The 18,472-nt window shown below is 48.7% G+C and overlaps 1 protein-coding gene across 5 annotated transcripts; it reads left to right on the top strand.

Annotated features, from left to right (window-relative positions):
* The first annotated feature begins 468 nt into the window (after positions 1 to 468).
* On the top strand, positions 469 to 18,401 carry U2af2 (U2 small nuclear RNA auxiliary factor 2). 5 transcript variants are annotated; one of them, XM_075941356.1, is made up of 12 exons: positions 470 to 653; positions 4,753 to 4,888; positions 5,611 to 5,655; positions 5,937 to 6,040; positions 6,378 to 6,529; positions 7,791 to 7,907; positions 8,747 to 8,885; positions 12,562 to 12,641; positions 12,716 to 12,838; positions 13,128 to 13,214; positions 13,463 to 13,711; positions 17,639 to 18,401. In XM_075941356.1, exons 1-12 carry the CDS (start codon positions 605 to 607, stop codon positions 17,771 to 17,773), a joined length of 1,416 nt encoding a protein of 471 aa, XP_075797471.1. In that variant the 5' UTR covers positions 470 to 604; the 3' UTR covers positions 17,774 to 18,401. The 5 variants fall into 5 exon arrangements, with proteins under 5 accessions (XP_075797489.1, XP_075797480.1, XP_075797471.1 ...); XM_075941346.1 differs by having other exon boundaries at positions 13,128 to 13,226; XM_075941374.1 differs by lacking the exon at positions 5,611 to 5,655 and having other exon boundaries at positions 469 to 653.
* The last annotated feature ends 71 nt before the right edge of the window (positions 18,402 to 18,472 follow it).

Genomic DNA, 18,472 nt, shown 5'->3' with positions numbered 1-18,472 from the left:
TCCGGAAAGAGCCGAAGATTAGATTCGGGCTTAATCTCTTGAGGGGTCGTGAGCGAGCGCTGGAAACCTTCGGAAAGAGCCGAAGGTCTGGACGGTTAGGATTGTTGGAAGTGACCGACTGCTTGGACAGTGCCAGCGAGGGGTGGGACGAGTCTCGAGGAAGCGAGAGACTGAGACGGTTTGAGTTGTAGGAAAAACCCGGACCTTTACAGGGTGCTGGCGTAGGGGAACGTGAGGACCCACGGAATCCTCCGAACGTTGAGACGCTTGTCTCCGAAAAGTTACCGAAACTTGGGCAGCCTGCAAAATTCTCGCATTGGGTGGTTTCGAGGGTAGCCGTCGCCTCCTGCTGACTTCTCGTCTACAGTCCGAGAATAGCCGACTGGCTTCGGAGCCGGGCTCGGGGCAGTTCGCGGGGGGAGGGTGGGGCGGGCGGGACGAGGGGGTGGAGTCAGGGTGGGGCGGGGCTTGGGGGCTTGATTAGGTAGACGACTGAGTGCCGGCGGGGGCCGGAAGTAGCCGAAGCCAGCGGCGGAAGTAGCCGGAGCGGGCGGGCGGCAAGGCGAGGCGAGAGCTGCACAGGGCCCTACGCGGCCGCGTAAGCATGTCGGACTTCGACGAGTTCGAGCGGCAGCTCAACGAGAATAAACAAGGTGAGGGTCCCGGGGCTGTGGGGTGGCGTCTTGCTTCGTTCCGTGCCCCTCGCCATTTCCCCCTCTTGTTCCCTCCCTGGGGCCGCATGATTCTCCAACACCCCCCCCCCGTCCGTGCCGCGCGCGCCTCGCTCACGTGACCTCCCCTTCTCCGAGCCGAGGGAAGGGGCCGCGGCTTAGGGCGCGTGCGCGCAGCAATATCCCGCGCCCACGTGGTCCCAGCTGAGAAGGCGCGTTGCGTCGCGTTGGCGCGTTGAGAGCGCGCCGGATTTTTCTACGTGAGGTTTTTTTTAATCTTTAAATTTTTCTCTTTTATTTGAGAAAGAGATAAAATTAGGTCTCCTAATCCAGTCTTTTTCCTCTTGCTACCTTTGCACTTCCGCTTCCGGTCGGGCGTACTTTTCCTTTCTCCACGCCCCCTTTGTTTCCAAAATGGCGGTGGTGAACCCCCCCTCTTTCCTTCACGTGGACTGGCGCTGCAATCACCCGGTGCTTGCAGGTTACTTGCCTGTTCATATTTTTTTCGATGTCTCCAGAACCCTTCCTCCAGAGTATTTTTGTCCCAGCCGCTACACGGCCCTTTAGGTATAAATGTGTCCTACACCTGTTTGCCCGCCAAAGGGGGAAGCCTCTGCATTCTTTGTGCCCCTTACATACATAAATCATGTATGCCTTGGGGTTTTTGGCGGCCGACAATTTCTGTGTCTTCCATATCCCTGATTTTAGACAACCCCAAAGTCCTGTATGATTCCAGACTCCTGCACTTAGACCCAGGCTCACTGTGGGGATAAAATAGTCAACACAAAGGGAAAAAGGGAGCTGGCTCAATGGCCTTAATGTGTTAGTGGAGGCAGCTACTCAAAGGTAGGGTCCTATACTAGGAATTCGGACTAGAAAGAAAGGCAGGCGATGTCGATGCTGAGTTTAGGGATTCCGAGGAAAGAGTTGAGTTGGAAGACATCCCTACAACCTTTTCCCATTTTGGTTTGAGACTGAAGAAGGGCTTGAGTTTCTTGAGGATCGGGGCTTAAGCTGTCTCGTGTTCCTGGTTGGAGTTCGCAGACAGGATGAGACAGTCAGAAGTCTTTGAATTGTGCTAGAATTGAGAGGAGAGTATCTGAAACAGTGCATGTGGAGGAAGTAATTTTCCTGAGTGCCGTGGTGTGTTTTCTTTGAGTAAGTGTACTGCTTAGGAGTGTGCCTGAGTTCAAATACCTGCATTGCTGTTGGTCGGGATGATGTTCTAATACCTTTGTATCTCACCTGTTTGCAGTCACTGCTTACTGGTTTTGAGATTAGTAATGGTGGTACACGTTGGTTACAGTTGTAATTAAACTCAGAACTTACCAAGTGTGAAGGCAGGGCAATTTGCTAAGAACAAATCCCCCCCCCCCAGGCTTCTCTGAGTAGTCCTGGCTGTCCTTGAACTCTCTCAGTAGGCTGTGCGCTACTGCGACCTAGCTCTCAATAGTTTCCTAAGTGAGTCATTTGTAACAGACTTCTGAGGACAAAATTTCTTGTTGATTGGGCAGGAAGTTGAGGCTTATAAAGTTTTTATTTTTCTCTTAAAAAAGAAGGCTCTAGGCATTATTTTAGTCGAAAGCTAGAGCTGAGATGAAGTGAGCAATGTGTATATGTAGTATGTGGCTTGGATTACGCGTACACTGTTTAATTAGCTGTCTTTGCTATTGTGAAGAAAGGTAGGCTGGTGTAGGAGAGGGAATGTTGGGGAAGGTGGACGCCCATTGTTCCTCCCATAATACCTCTTGAGTACTGTAGATGTGACCTTCATTCAAGGAAGGGAGACCTGGATGTTAAAGATAGTTCCTACTTTTATTTAGAGCTCTGATTGCAAAGCCAGTTCCACTGTGCTCCAAGTGGAGTTGCTTTAGCTGGTTTTAGAGGCTGTGGTTGGATGGGTTGTAGTTCCAGAATGTCCCTGTTGGTGTTGGAAACGGCCTGAGAACAGGCACTTAAGGGTTGGTTGGTGGTGCTGTGTACATAAGACAACTGTAGTATAGCATTTTGAGCAAATGAAGTTCCATTTTCTTAGCTGTCCAGCTTCATTATGTGGAAGGTTCTTGCCTTTCTGGAATGCTGGAAGAAAGTTCTACCACCTTGTCACCCTGCTTGTGTGTATTTGTCTCTTACCTAGCCTTCCTGTGTTTCTCAGCTTCAGCCCCTTTCCAGTTCCCTAAGTCCAGTTTCCCTGTCCCAGGTACCCAATGTTGTCACTACTTCCTCTGTGGAGTTCTTGTGTTTGAGGCTTAGCAGTAGGAAAGATAGTTGGGATTTATTGGCTTTTTGAGACAGAGTTTCTCTGTAGCTTTGGGGCCAGTCCTGGAGAACTAGCTCTAGACCAGGCTGGTCTACAGAGATTTGCCTGCCTCTGCCCCCCATGTGCTGGGATTAAAGGCATATGCCACCACTGCCCGGGGCCTCTAATTCTTGATTGTTGTTTTAGTCTTTGCACGTGTGAATGCAAATAATAAAATCCTTTGTCATTGGTAGTTGTACCCAGATTCTGGAGAACTCTCGGTTCTGCCTGGTCCTCAAGAATACTGCCTGGTGCCTAATTTACTGGCATTACAATTGAGTTTGGGCGTCACAGTTTCTTAGCTGTTGGGCTTTGAGCAAGTCGTCAAGTCTTTATTCTGACATAGTTTTTCCAAAGCAATAGTGATAATTAAATGCAAATAAAGGTATTCTTCCGTCTGTAGATTCTGTTAGAAGCATCTCAAGATTGGTTATGTTTTCTTTCCTGGGTGCTTTCCTCAGTATTAGTAGCTATGGAGTTAAAATAGATTTCAAATTTTCCTGCTTATTGCATCAGAAAAATACATAATGCAACTGTGTGGTGAGTTAAAAATGTACTTTGATGTCCTTTTCATTGCTTTTTCCTACTGCTAGAAGTCAGTACTTTAAGGATACACCTGTTACAGTTTTCAAGTATGTTTGGTTTTGAGACAGGGTCTCCCTTAACTTACTAGCCTCCAATTCTTTTTCTCTTTCTGTCTCAGCCTTCCACATGCTGGAAATATAAATTTGCCTCATTACTCCTGGCTCTGTGTGTGTTTGTGTGAGTGGGTGTGTAGGCTTGATGGTTGAAGTCAGTGGTACCTTGAAATTTAGGAAATACATTGAGGTGATTGGTCTAGCTTCTACCTTGAGGGGCCAATCTCTAGAATTGGGGCTATATAGTAGTGTTTTTGTAGGTCTAGTAGGCCTGGAACTCTTTATCAGGCTGACCTTGAAGTTGCAGAGATCCATCTGTCTGCCTTTGCCCTCTAAGGTTCTGTAGTTTTTCTTGCAGTACTGTGTTCTGTTAATATCCAAGGTCTCTGAGGCAAAGAGGCTAAGGAAGCAGAATAGATATTAGGGAAGACACAAGTCCTTATCTAGCCCATCCTCCCTTTGGCTTAGAGGGAGTGAAGCAGGGAGGGTCTGGTGGTTTGGGCTTCAAGTTTGGATGAGGCTGCTGCAGACCACCAGTTGAAGTACTGGAGGGACATCTTTTCCTTACTTTCTGTACACTCAGAAAGAAGGCCCTTTTCAGAGGGTGCTTACTCTTGTATTATTCATCTGGTTGGGAAGGGATGGAGTTGAGTTTCCTCACTTCTTAGGGTTACTAGATCCTGCCTGGCACCTGACCCTTGGGCCTGATGGTGGGACTGTGGGTGCCAGCTGGTTGCAGAGGATTTTCCTGAGGGGTTGCTGAGTTTCTTCAGGAAAACATCATTGGGTCTCTTGATTCCCCAGCCTCTAGCCCTGCCCCTCTCAGGGACGACCCTGGGGTCAGGCCCCTCAGCCCTCGAGGGGGACCAGGAGCCAGCCTCCTCTGTCTTCTCTGGCTCCTCAGCTCCTCTTGAGCATCTTCAGGTATCTTACACCCCGGGGGCATTTCCAGGCTCTGTCCCCTTGGTCCCTTCAGAGTCCTTTGGGACTCAGGTGTGGACCCAGGAAACCTGTTGTCTCCCTCCATTAAATCCCTTCCCTGGGGGCGGGGGGCTCCCGGGTCCTGGCATAGTCACCAGCACGCAGGGTGGGCTGGGCCTGCACATTCTCCTCATTCATCCCATCTCTTCTCACACTTGTCCAGAACGGGACAAGGAGAACCGCCATCGGAAGCGTAGCCACAGCCGGTCCAGAAGCCGGGACCGGAAGCGCAGGAGCCGGAGCCGAGATCGGCGTAACCGGGACCAGCGCAGTGCCTCCCGAGACAGACGAAGGCGAAGGTACTAGAACTTTGGGATCTCTGGCTGGGCTCCTATAAGCCTGGGTTTACATGACTGTTCTCTGTGTGGGTGCTGTTTGGTCTGCCTTGAACTTGGTTTTTCCTATTTCTGTTTTTTTCCCCCAGTTTCTCTTTTGGCAGTACCAGTGGGTTGCTGGGGCCAATAGTTCCTGGGGACAGGGAACAGTTTTGGGTCTCTCTCTCTCTTTTTCTCTCTCCCAAATACTGTCCTTGTCTTGTCTTTGAGGGCACAATTGTATTTTCTTGCTCTGGTTCTATTTGGGGCTGTCTTGGAGAGCACTTGTCCTGTTTCCTCCACTTCCTAGGAGTTCTGGAGTAGGACAGTATCTGAGGCCTGGGCTTTAATTTCCAGCTCAGGATTGTTGGTCTAGTTATTCAGTCTCATCTTGCCTTCCTGGGTTCCCCTCATTCTCTCTGTTCCTCTTAGGTAAGGAAGTGTGGGATATCTAAAGAGTCTCCTTCCTCATCTTAGTTTCTCCATAAAATGGCCTAGTTTCTTCTTGCTACTTCTCCTTACTTACTCTTTGCTGGGAGTAGTAGGATTGGGGGGTGGTTGGCAGGGCCGAGGAGGCCTGCATGCTACTTGCTCTCCTCGGTCCTGCCTCAGTCCTGGGATTCAGTGACATTGGGCGGGGTGTATTTTGTGGGGAAGACAAAGGTCCCCGGTCACTCCTCCCCATACCTTTCCCTCCCACCCCCCAGCAAACCTTTGACCAGAGGCGCTAAAGAGGAGCACGGTGGATTGATGTGAGCTTCTCTTCCTGCCCCTTCTACCCCATGTCCACTCCCTTCTTCCTCACCTGTGCATCTTGCCTGCCTTGTATCCCCACCCTGGCCCGAGCACTGGGGAAGAGTCTTCATCTGCCAGTGTCCCTCCCTAGGCCCAGGCCCAGCTCTCCCTCTTGGAGAGAGTGGAGCTTGTGTGGGAGGGTGTGGAGGGCTGGGGGGTGCTCCTGGCAGGGTCTTGCAGACCCAGTGTTGGTCAGACTGAGGTTACCCTGCCCCACTTTCCCTTCCCCCCTCCCCAGTCGTTCCCCTCGCCATGAGAAGAAGAAGAAGGTGCGTAAATACTGGGACGTGCCACCACCTGGCTTTGAGCACATCACCCCAATGCAGTACAAGGCCATGCAAGGTAGGTTTCTCCCCCCCTCCATGGGCTGTTGTAGAGGTTAAAATTGGGACATCTCTTCCACAGGTTGTATGTGTGCATTGGTGAGACTGAAGGAGCTTACCCAAGGGCTTCTGGCACCTGTTCAGGGTAGCCATGATGGAAGAGGGAATTAAGTCTTCTTTACCAACCAGGCCCTTAGGAAACCAGACTTCTTATCTTGGGTTGACTTGGGTTGACTGATTGAAGAGCTTCTCAATGAAGTGGGTTAGAGAGTGGGTGGGTGGGGTCAGTGTATGCTGAGTGATCCTGGTTTTAGGGCTGCTCTAATGGGGTTTTACTGTTTACACCCATCCTGAAGCTGCGGGTCAGATTCCAGCCACTGCCCTTCTCCCCACTATGACTCCTGATGGTCTGGCTGTGACCCCAACGCCCGTGCCTGTTGTTGGGAGCCAGATGACCAGACAGGCCAGACGCCTCTACGTGGGCAACATCCCATTTGGCATCACTGAGGTACTGCCCTCCTCCTGCCCCTGCCCTCTCCCCTGTTCCCCTACCCTGTTCCACCCTCCCTCCATTCCCTTTCCCCAACCTGCACGGGTCAGACTCTGTTCCTGCAAGACCCCCCGGCCCCCTCCCAGACGGACGGATGGAGTTGAGCCAGCCAGGGGCCGGGCTGGGGGTGGCCCCTCCCTCCCTCCTCTTCCCCCTCTCCCGTCTCCCTTTCCCCAACCTCCTCCCACAACCCAGGGATCAAACACACACATAACGTACCTACCTACATATTATACCTACGTGTTGGAGAGAGACAGAGAGGGAGACTCGACACACATACACACAGACGCACGTCCCTGCAGTTTTTCTGACATGCTCTCCTTTTCTGCCGTCTATCCACATCCTTTCCCCCACATCCCTCCCATGGTCGCTGTTCTTTTATTTTTGATAGCCCTGACCTCCCCCACCTTCCCCACCGCTCCTCTCCCCCATCCCTCTCCCCCACCCCTTCCCGTGGCACCCCTGAGAATCCCGAGATCAAAGAGTTGTTTCCATTTCTCTTTAAAGTGAAATATTGTGGGGCTGAGATCCCTCGTAGCAACAAAAAGTTTGCTACCATCGTCGAAGGCAAGTAAGGTCCATTCTGACTTTCTCAACCTGCACTTTGCTACATTTGATAAACCAGCCCCCGGACTCCAGGGCCAGATCCCTCCACATCACTCTTTTCTCCTCCCCTCCCGCCCCACCCCTTCCTCCCCTGCTCCTCCATTCCTCCCCACCCCTGCACTCTGCTCCTTGCTCTGCCTTTCTCTGGGCTCCCTTCCTGTCCATATGCTTGTCTGTCTTTCTCTTCTTGCCTGTTGGTTCTCCTGCCTTCCCCTGCCTTGTCTGCACCTGATGTTTCTTCCTTGTGTCATCCTCATGTATTTCTTTCTCTTGCTGTCATGTGTTCTTTCCATCTTTTCTTGAATAACTTTACTCCTAATTTTTTGGACTCCATGGCTCATCCACTCATGCCTGTCCTGTCTGGCCCGTTTGCTTCTGTCTCCTGTCCTTTGGTATTGCTTCCTCTCTGTTTTCTCATTTTCCTCCTGCATTTGTTCCTACTATTGACCTCTATACCCCTGACCCATATTCCACTGTCCCTTTCCCTCCCCCTTCTCCCTCCCCTCAATCCTCTCCCCTTACCCCCAAACCCCTCTGTGTCTCCCTCTCTCACCCTTCCCCTCCTCTCTCCACCTCCCTCCCCGCCCTCCCCTGTCTCCTATTCCCTCTGCAGGAAGCTATGATGGACTTCTTCAACGCCCAGATGCGCTTGGGGGGATTGACTCAGGCCCCTGGCAACCCAGTCTTGGCTGTGCAGATTAATCAAGACAAGAATTTTGCCTTTTTGGAGGTGAGCTTTCCAGTGATGGAGTAAGGGATAGCGGGGCTTGTCTGTACTGCCTGCCCACTCTGACTGCTTTCTTCTCTGCATCCCAGTTTGCATTTGGTTGCTGTAGAAGCTCTGCAGTCCCCATCCTGCCTCATACCTTCTATCTTCTCTCTTGCCTGGGAGGCCTTTTTGGGTTCTGCTTGCTTTGTTGGTTTCTGTAGACTGTTTTGGCCCAGTCCACTCTGCTTAGGCTACATTGACACTGCAGAGCACACAATCTGTCTTTTTCTGTTTTGGACTTAGGTTGAAGCAGTTTACTCCAGATGTTTATAAGTCTCATTTCAAAGCAGTTACTCTCTTACTGTCTCTAAAGACCTAGCTTTCAACTCTTGGGCCATACCCAGGAAACAGTGGATGTGCTGAAGTGATCTAATCTGCTGAGGTGTTTGAGTGCTCCTTCTCAGTCTGCACTTGCCCATCAGAATCTGCTTTATTTGAACTGTTGGAGACTTCAGCTTAAATGTCATTTCATCAGAAAGCCTGGGCTGTCATTGCCACTAACTCAGTTGACTGAATGTCCTAATGCTGACTTCTTTCAGCAGTTGGTGTCTTTCTAGCGTTGTCTGTCAGAGCTTATGATTGTGTGCCTGCTTTCATATCTGTTGGATGCCAAGATATTTGCTTTCTAGAGTATGAGCTTTTAGGGACAATCTTGTGGCTGTTCTTCCATTGGCCAGTCCAGGATTTGGTACATGATACTTGTTTAAACAAGTGGGAGGAAAGTTACAGTATTGGGGGTTGGGGAGTAGTTTAATCTAGTCCCTGCCTACTCCTTAATTCTATCGTTCTTTTTCCTTCAGTTCCGCTCAGTGGATGAAACGACCCAGGCCATGGCCTTTGATGGCATCATCTTCCAGGGCCAGTCATTGAAGATTCGAAGGCCTCATGACTATCAGCCACTGCCTGGCATGTCAGAGAACCCCTCTGTTTATGTGCCTGGTGAGTGGGAATTTGTTGATGGTGGTGGGGTGGGCTCACTATTCCCTGAACTTAGATTCCTCTCTTTAGCCTATAGCTAGGGTTGCTCAGGAGATTGTCATGTGTACTTTGGACCCTATGGGTAGTCTTCCAGCTTAGCAGGTGTTCTGGGACTCTGAGGTGATGAGCTGTGATCTGAGAATGCACAGTTTGTAAATATCAGCCCGGTACAGACCAGAGGTGTTGGAATGTGTGGTGCTTGCAGTCTGTTCCTGCCTTAGTTCCTTGGTCCTGGAATTTCAGGGCTTGTTGTGTATGTCTGTATCTACAGGTACATATTAACAGACCTCTGCACAGTCCTGGTGTTTGGACCTAGCATGTCAGTGCTTACTGACTCCATGTCTCTGTCTGGCATGTGCTCTGGGCTGTTTCCTGTAGTTGTATTTACTATCACCTCTTATAGTAGGTCACAATAGATCTTCGGTTTGAAACCTACAGATAGGGTCATAGAAAAGTAGGTCATTGAAAAAATAGATTTTGAACATTCTGCATTAATCTTTCAAAGTTTAAAAGGCTCTGTGTGTATGTCATCCTGCAGGCTGTAGTTTGCTGAGCTAGCATTTGGCAGACTAGATGGGATATAAGAAGAGAGGTGTAGGCCGTTTGCTCTGCTAGACTGCAGGAATCAGTTATAGTGTTGGGGTTCTAGCTAAGTAAGTGATGCCCAGGACGGAGACTGATTGGAACTTTTAGAATGTGGGGTCTTGCTGTTTGATGCTCAGAATTGGAGAATGCCCATCGAGGCCAAGTCTTCCCTTTACTTTAGGGCAGGGAAGTGTTCCTGTCAGTGGAGGACTTGCCACTCTTTCTATACCTAGGTCTAAAACTAACAAACATGCTCCTCGGTGTACTGCTTGAAGATTCACTGTGGTCCTGGGGATTGAACCCAAGGTCTTGTGCTTGATTGGGAAGCATTCTCTCTGACCTGAATCCCTTACCCCCTTCAAGTTTTTTTCTTGAGATAGGGTCTCACTAAGTTTGCCTAGACAGGCCTGGAGTTTGGGAGCTTCCTACCCCTAGCTGCCTGAGTAATTGGTCTGTGTCACTAGGTTCAGCTTTCTCAACGACTGTGGGCATCTCTCTCAGATGAAGCTATACAACATCTTGTTTCTACCTCTTGCCACCAAATTCACTCTTTGGATTGGCCTTTAATTACATAGGCATCCACTTGCTGGTTTTACTGTGTAGTATGCAGGTGCTGGCTGTCTCTGGATCTTCTGTTAGCCTTCTGTCAGCATATGTTAAGTAAGTAGTCTGCCAACTGGATGAGTTATCCTCAACCTTTTCCTAGTATTTTGAGGCAGGGTTTTTGAGTTGCCCAGGGAGGGCTTGAACTATTGGCTCTTCTGCATCAGCCTCCTGTGTAGTTGCGATTATAGTCTTGTACCAGGAGGCCTGGCTATAGAGTTTTCTGTATATGGTCTAACTGGGTATCCCAGACTTGTTTCCCAAATTGACTCCTTGTCTTCCAGTGTTGGGATCACAAGCATGTGCCATACAACACCTTCCCTGTTGAGTCTTAGTCATAGTTTGACATGGCATCGTCTGTAGAAGGTGGAGGAGGAAAGCCAGGAATTATGCTTATCTTTTTGTTGTTGTTCATGGTTGTAAAATTCATAGGTATCCTGGGCTGCACAGGTTGGCCCTGGAGTCTCTGCTCAGCTTTTCTCTGTATTCTCCATGTTAACCTTTCTGCTGAAACATGTAGATGCAGGCACAGTTGCTTTGGGTCATACTGCTAAGTGGCAAGCCTCTTTCACAATGATTAAGCAATAGGAATGTGAGTCTTTCTCTTTGGGATGTGCCTACCTGAAGAGGCTTGGCTTTCCAGTTAGCTGTGCCTGTGATTTGGCACATCATTACCACTCTGGAGAAGGCAGCAGCAAGTGGAATTCTGCCTTTAACGTCCTCTATCTTCTGAACTTCAAAGGAGAACAAATGTTACTACATAGACTAAAGAGGAAAATATTTGATGAAATCTAATAAACACCTTGATCATTGATTAAAAAACAGTGTGTAAATTGGAAGGCTGACTTCACCCCCTAGTGAGAGTGTGTGCGCTGGTAACTAGATTGCTATAACCTGGAGTGGAAGCCTGAGCTGCATTTCCACAGAAGTGAAGCTCTTCTTGGTCACCAGTGTTGGCACCTTGTGTCCTTTGGATTAGGGGTTAAGTGGCTTAGAGTGCTGTTTATGTGTGCTATGTAGTGTGGTGTTCTTTCTATTTCTGTAGGTGTAGAATTGAACACAGGGTACCTTGTTTGGGTCCTACCTTGGGCTGCTTCTGAGATACGGCACAGTGATTACCACATTGGACTTGGTCCAGCTGCTGCTGTAACCTGCCTTACTGCTCACTTGTGTGTGTGAGGGAACCAAGCCTGCCGAGCTGCCTTTGAAAGGCACTGTTGAGTTGGGCTCTAGAAGTCACCTTTTCCTACTTCTAGGACTTCTCTTTTTGTATTATAGCTGGAAATATTTATACCTACTGAGGTAGATTTTTTTCTAATTTCATTTTATGTATATGAGTGTTTTTGCCTGCATACGTGTCTGTGTACCATATGCATGCCTGGTGTCCAAGGACGTCAGAAGAGATAGTTGGATTCCTGGAACTGGAGTTATGGATGGTTGTGAGCCATAACGTGGGTACTGGGGAGCTGAACCCGGTCCATTGCAAGGGCAACAAGCGTTCTTAACTGTTGACCCATCTCTCCAGTCCCAGATGGTAGATTTTTAAAGTAGTTGTTCCTGGCCTATGGCAGCACTGAATATGACCTGGCTCTCAATGCTTCTGCTTGTCATGGTGCCCTTGAACTAGGTTTTTTGTGGTCTATATGACTCTACTACTGGGGTGCGGCTCTGGTGGTTAGAAGTATTTGGATTGATGTCTGCAGTTTTCTGGGACTAAAGAGTTATAGTAGGGCCAGTGATAGCCTGGAAGATGGGTAGGACACAGTGGCTGAGGTTCTAGGGTAGCCTTGAATATCTTACCTGATGCTCTTATAGATTAGGAGGGACCGCCACACTTAGTATGGGGGCGAGCTGGAAAAGGAGACTATGTAGCAAGACTTTTGAGCTCTGAGGAGTCAGGCTAGATTGGTGCAGGGCCGGATGATGTCTCTGAGACTTAAGTGATAATATTGGTGAAGCTTGCATGGTGAACTGTCTGGCCAACACTTATCCACATGGGTCCAGAGTTGAGTAGAGAAAGCAAGCAAAATTCCCTCTAGTCATCACTGATGTGGCAGCAAACACTGAGATTCTCAGCAGCCTTCCAGCTCCTTGTCACACTATCTCAGTAACAGGCCACCCCTCACTGAATGAGATGTCTCTGGGTGTTTGTCAGATCTTAGGGGATCTTTTATGTTCAGGTGTTGCTGTTCTATGCTCATGTATTTGTCAGAATATAGGTGTGTGTGTAGGAAGTGTGTATACTGTGGCTTCCTCCACCTTTATTAGGTATCTCAGGTAGGATGGGACTTGGAAAGGGACTCAGATTTTTTTTGAGATGGCTTCCTTCCTGCCTTAGCCTTCCAAGTGCTGATAGACAAGCATGTATGTCACCACTTCCAGCTTTCTCCTTGCATGTTGGGAAATGACTGTACTGGAATTGAAGTCTTTATATACATTTTGTTTTTAGGCGTTGTGTCCACTGTAGTTCCAGACTCTGCCCACAAACTGTTCATCGGGGGCTTGCCCAACTACCTGAATGATGACCAGGTAAATCCTCTGCCCCTTTGCTAGCCACCCATCTCAGCCTGACCAAACCTTGATGGATTGTTGGCCTCTTGCAGGTGAAAGAATTGCTGACATCCTTTGGGCCTCTGAAGGCCTTCAACTTGGTCAAGGATAGTGCCACAGGGCTCTCCAAGGGCTATGCCTTCTGTGAGTACGTGGACATCAACGTCACAGATCAGGTGAGCTCTGGGTGCCTAGCTGCTTGCTCCATTTGCCCTTCTTAACTTTGCTGTTTCCAAGCCTAGGTCTCCTGCTTAGGCTAGGGTGGGAGGGAGGTGGTTAGCCTGAAGCAAGGCCTTGTGGGGGCTCATTCCTTTTCCCTTGGTTTTGCCTCCTTCCAAACTAAATGCCCTTTGCCTTCCATTCTTTCCCCACCAATGCCTGGTTCTTTGGGGGAAGTGCTGGGTTCCCTGGTTCCTGACCTGTGCCTCTCCCGCACCCCTTCCACCCTTCGTCCTCTGATCATAGGCCATTGCGGGGCTGAATGGGATGCAGCTAGGGGACAAGAAGCTGCTTGTCCAGAGGGCGAGTGTGGGAGCCAAGAATGCCACGCTGGTGAGCCTCCCGGCACGTCATCTTCCATTGGCTAGAGGGACCCTGGGGGTGGGAAGGGTTGGATGGGAAGGTTGTCTTAAGTTCTGCCCCAGTTTTCATGGGAGGGGATTTGGGCAGTTGGGCAATGGGTTCATAAGTGTCTTAGTAAAGGAATGGTTCCCCTTAGTTGGATGTGAGAAGCACAGGCTTGAATGGAGGGAGGCTAGTCTGAGCCATTTTGTGACATCTCTGTTCTCCCTGACCCATAGAGTACCATCAATCAGACACCTGTAACCCTTCAAGTGCCCGGCCTGATGAGCTCTCAGGTGCAGATGGGCGGTCACCCGACTGAGGTCCTATGCCTCATGAACATGGTGCTGCCTGAAGAGCTGTTGGATGATGAGGAGTACGAGGAGATTGTAGAGGATGTGCGAGACGAGTGCAGCAAGTATGGGCTGGTCAAGTCCATTGAGATTCCCCGGCCCGTGGATGGCGTCGAGGTGCCTGGCTGTGGAAAGGTCAGGGTGCTCTCTTTGTTTTGTGTGCCACCCTTATCACCCTCTTCATCCCTCAGCATCCGTCTAGCTCTGGCCAGGGGTGACGCAGGAGAGTGAGTGCAAGGCCTTCTGGAAGCTTAGGGCCTATAGGCGAGAATTTGGTGTCTATATTAATGTAACTTAGTTCAAAATCTATTTTTACTGTTCCTTGTGGGATACTTTTTTTTCCCTTTTTTGGTTTTTCTTTTTTAAAGATTTTTATTTATTAATTATGTATGCAGCATTTTCCCTACATATATGCTGCAGACCAGAAGAGGGCACCAGATCTCATTACAGATGGTTGTGAGCCACCATGTGGTTGCTGGGAATTGAACTCAGGACCTCTGGAAAGCAGTCAGTGCTTTTAACCTCTGAGCCATCTCTCCAGCCCCCTTGTGGGATACTTTTGCAAGTAGCTGAAGAGAAAGGGACCACCACATACAGTCACGTGTCTCATGTACCAGGTACTCCTTGAAGCTGCGTCTGTTATTCTCATTGGCTCCTGAACCTCTTCATAGGACGTGGCACAGAAGTGACAAGCCACACAGCTAGGCACCACATGCCTCTAATCTTGATTTCAGAGGCCTTATCCCCTGTGCACTGTTATGTTTATGTAAGCTCTACATGTCCACTTTGGAAGGTGCTGCTGAGGGTTGACGGCATTCTTACTCTACTATGTTTTTCCACAAACAGCTGGGGACACTGTTTTGCCAGGCAGTAACAGGAAGGGTGGGAACCAAAGTTGCCTGATTTCCTTAATTATTTTCTTTCTGGTGCTGGAGATGGGGTCCAGGACCACTCACACACTAGCTAGGCAAATAAATGCTTTACTACTGAGTCACATCCACAGACCTACGTTCTGGTTTTAGATAGGTAGGCAGTAGTGTAAGTTTCAGTGAGATGAAGATCTTGCTAGGCAATCTGTCCTAGGTGGAGGGACAGAAAGCAGAGACCTCAGATATGATTGCTGTGCATGTGTGTGGTTGGTAGGGTATATTCAAAGTAGGAGAGCTCCCACCCCAGACAGGGTTTCTATGTACCCATAACTGTCCTGGAACTTGCTCTAGACCGCCGCTGGCCTTGAACTCAAAAGTCCACTTGACTCTGCCTCCCAAGTGCTGGGATTAAAGGCACACATCAGCACTGCCAGACTAAAGTAGGGATTTGCTGTGTCCCTGTGGAGCTGATTGCTGTATGGCAGATGTGTGAATGAGTGAGAGGACAGGATGCTCAACCTTGGTATAGTCAAAAGGAGCATGAGGAGGGTTTTATGAGAGAAAAGACCAACTTTGCAGGAAGGACTAGGGAGGGCCTTACAAACTTGCTGAAGAAGCCTCAGGCTTCTAGAAGAGTAGGGCTTTTAAGGAGAGAGAAAAGCTAATGGGAAGGATGCTGGGTAACTTGATAAATGTATGGGAGGCATGAGTCAGGTGATTGGATTTATTGTATTAACCTGAGAGAAAGATAGTGATCTGCTTTAAAGGTATGGTCCTGTGTGATGTGATTTAGTCAAGGACATACTGAGTATCCTCCTATAAGGTGATATCATCTAGTGATACTTAGTTGTTTGTATCTTCCATAAACTTGAAGTGGTGAAATTGCCCACTGACATTCTGAAACCATTGGTGTCCATAAGTAGTGTGTTGTTGGCTGTAATAGGTGATGAGAGCAATGGATGAGCTGGGGAGGCTTGATCCTTTAACTGCCCATATCTTGATGATTGGTATGGGTTTGTGGAGATGGAGAGGGAGAAAGCCAGGAAGCTGAGTGTCCGGTGAGGTGGAGGGCAACAGCCAGCTTTGGGCCAGCTACCTTTGAGTTTGCTTAGATGATACCCTGATAGAGACTGCTAGGAAGCAGTTAGCTGGATAGAAGGAAACTCCAAGAGGGTGAGGACGGATAGAAACGCTTGTGTGGGAGGCTGAGCAGGTTTCCAGTGCACCCTGGGAATGCAACAGAGATGTGTGGGGTTGAGGTGGGGGTACAGGAGTCAAAAAGAAGACTGTATCTTAAAGCCTCCTTTCTGCTTCGGTGCCATTATTTGATGTGATGCCACTATTGGTCCGATTTAGTCTGGCACCTGATGGAAGCCTGGTTTAAGTGGGGATTGATAAATACAGGAGAAAGAGTGAATGAAGAGACTGGCTTCTTGAGCAGCTGTCTTTTTTTTTTTCCTTCATTTTGCCATGTTGCCTAAGCTGACTGACTTTGAACTCTCAGGCTTTGGTACTAGAAGCATACGTTACCATATCCATTGTTCTATTTATGGGTCTTTTCGGTGGTGGTGCATGCCTTTAATCCCAATACTCAGTAGGCAGAGACATGCGGATCTCTAGAGTGCGAGTTCCAGAACATTTAGGACTATTACACAGAGAAACCCGGTCTCGAAAAACCAGTAAAATAAAAGAAAAACAAAAATCTAAGACTGATGTGGATGTTTATAGTTATTTATCACCTAGCTCTAAGTTACCAATATTGTTGGGAGTGGTTTTGTTTCTGCTTTGAGATGGGGTCTTTTATAGCCCAGGCTGGCCTTGGGCCTGTGATCCTGCCTTAGCTTCCCTGGTGCTGGGATTGCAGGTGGGTATCCTTCCACCTGACTTATACAGTACTTAAAGCATGTCTCAGAGTTCATCTTAGAAATTTAACTGTATTTCTCAATTATTGACATTGTGGAATAGATAAGTATTCTGGGGTTTGGCCATCTACCAGTAGATGCCACACTCTTCGTGACAACAGACATTACTTTTTATCTTGTGGGGACATGGTCTGTCCCTGGTTGAGAACCAGTGTTGTAACTAGATAACTTTAGTTTAAAACAAATAAACAAGCCAGGTGGTAGTGGTGTGTGCCTTTAATCACAGCACTCAGGAGGCAGAGGCAGGTGGATCTCTTGAGTTTGAGGCCAGCCTGGTCTATAAGAGCTAGTTCCAGGACAGGATCCAAAGCTACAGAGGAACCCTGTCTAAAAAAGGCCGAAGAATGCTGTTACTACTGCAAAACAATCTTCATTCATTTCTTAGTATCTACCCAGGTTTTATTCTGTCTCCAGAACGTCTTCTTTCAATAAGGTCCAAACCCTAAATTTGGTTGCTGTTTGTTTGTTTCTTCTTTTAAACAGATTTTTAAAAGATTTATTTTATTTATTATATATATACACTGTTCTGTCTGCATGTTTGCCTGTACGTCAGAAGAGGACATCAGATCTCATAGATGGTTGGTGAGCCACCATGTGGTTGCTGGGAATTGAACTCAGGACCTCCAGCCTTAAACAGATTTTTAACTCACTTATTTTTGTATTTGTGCAAACATGGGACAGCTTTCAGGAGAGGAGTTAGGCCCTTCCAGAATTGGTCGAGTTGTGTATATATAGCAAGCTTTTGGTCCCACCGAGTTTGTCCTATCAGTTTTATCTCATCTCCCCACCCCACTTCCTATTAAAGTCAAACTGTTTGTTGAAGTAGGGCGGTAGAGTACTTCACTGTATTCATTTTCTGTAAGCAGGTAGTACCAGATCAGTGGCTTGAGTAGATGAAGGTTCAAATGCTTTAATTCATGGGCTTGAATCCTAATTTTTGACCTTTCCTTATTCACTGTCTTTGGGGAGAGCATGGCTGTGGAATGTCTGCTAGAGAAGTGTCCCCTCTTCTCTGGGATCTTGCCTCTGGCCATCTGCTCATTGTACTCAGGTGACTCAGGTCTGCCTGTTCTCCATTCCTGTGATGTCTCTGTTCTTTGATGCCTTGGGTTTTGGAGAATGTTTGAATGAACATCCTTAAACTGAACTGAAAGTCTTTTCACAGTCTGTGGTGAGCATGGTCTCATTTCCTGTGCTCATTCTGGATTTAAATATGCTGACTAGTTGCTGGGAGCCAGCCTTGTTCACAGATCTGCCTCTTGTTCCTACAGATCTTTGTGGAGTTCACCTCTGTGTTTGACTGCCAGAAAGCCATGCAGGGCCTAACCGGCCGCAAGTTCGCCAACAGAGTGGTGGTCACAAAATACTGTGACCCTGACTCTTACCACCGCCGGGACTTCTGGTAGAGGTGGCTGGGGGAGGGTGGGGGCAGGGCTGGCTGGGGACTTTACCCCCACCTGTCCCCCCCTCCTTTCTCCCCTCTGAAGATGATGGGCAGAGGAGTGACAGCCGAATGACAGCCGGCAGCAACTGGAATGGCAGCAATTATGGGGGGTGGGGGGTGGGGGGGCTAGGGCAGGAAGGGGACTGGGCAAGTGCACACAGGCCCACATAGACACATGCACCCACACAGACACAGAGGGAAGGGGCAGGGATGGGGACTGTGTGCACAGCAGGGCGGGTAGGACCCCCACAGCCCCGTTCCAAACAGCCTCTTCTTATCCCTTACACCCTTTTCCTCGGCCCTTTCCCCATGGTAGGAACATAGCGTGTTTATATTTTATGGCCAAACTATTTTGAATTTTGTTGTCTGGCCCTCAGTGCCCTGCCCTCTCCCCTTGCAGGACCACAGCTCCCGTCCTCTGGCTTTTGGTCCTTGCAGTTCTCCACCCTGGTTTCTTAAGTAGTTGATTCTTTAGCCTTTTCCTGACCCCCAACCCGTTATCTCTGTCCCGCTCCTCCTCTCTGTGGCAGTTTCATATTTGCTAATAAGAATTTGCTCATTAAACATTTTGTTGTATTTTACTTTATGGAGCCCCTTCTGTGTCCAGTGTGTCTGCTCTTCTCTTTGGTCGTGGGTGTGGAGGGTGGCTCCCAGGGAGGGA

Source organism: Microtus pennsylvanicus, chromosome 1 (assembly GCF_037038515.1).
Source record: "Microtus pennsylvanicus isolate mMicPen1 chromosome 1, mMicPen1.hap1, whole genome shotgun sequence".
NCBI classification, from domain to species: domain Eukaryota; kingdom Metazoa; phylum Chordata; class Mammalia; order Rodentia; family Cricetidae; genus Microtus; species Microtus pennsylvanicus.
Note: the sequence above shows the minus strand (reverse complement) of the source record. Positions and strands in the feature narration are given on the sequence as shown.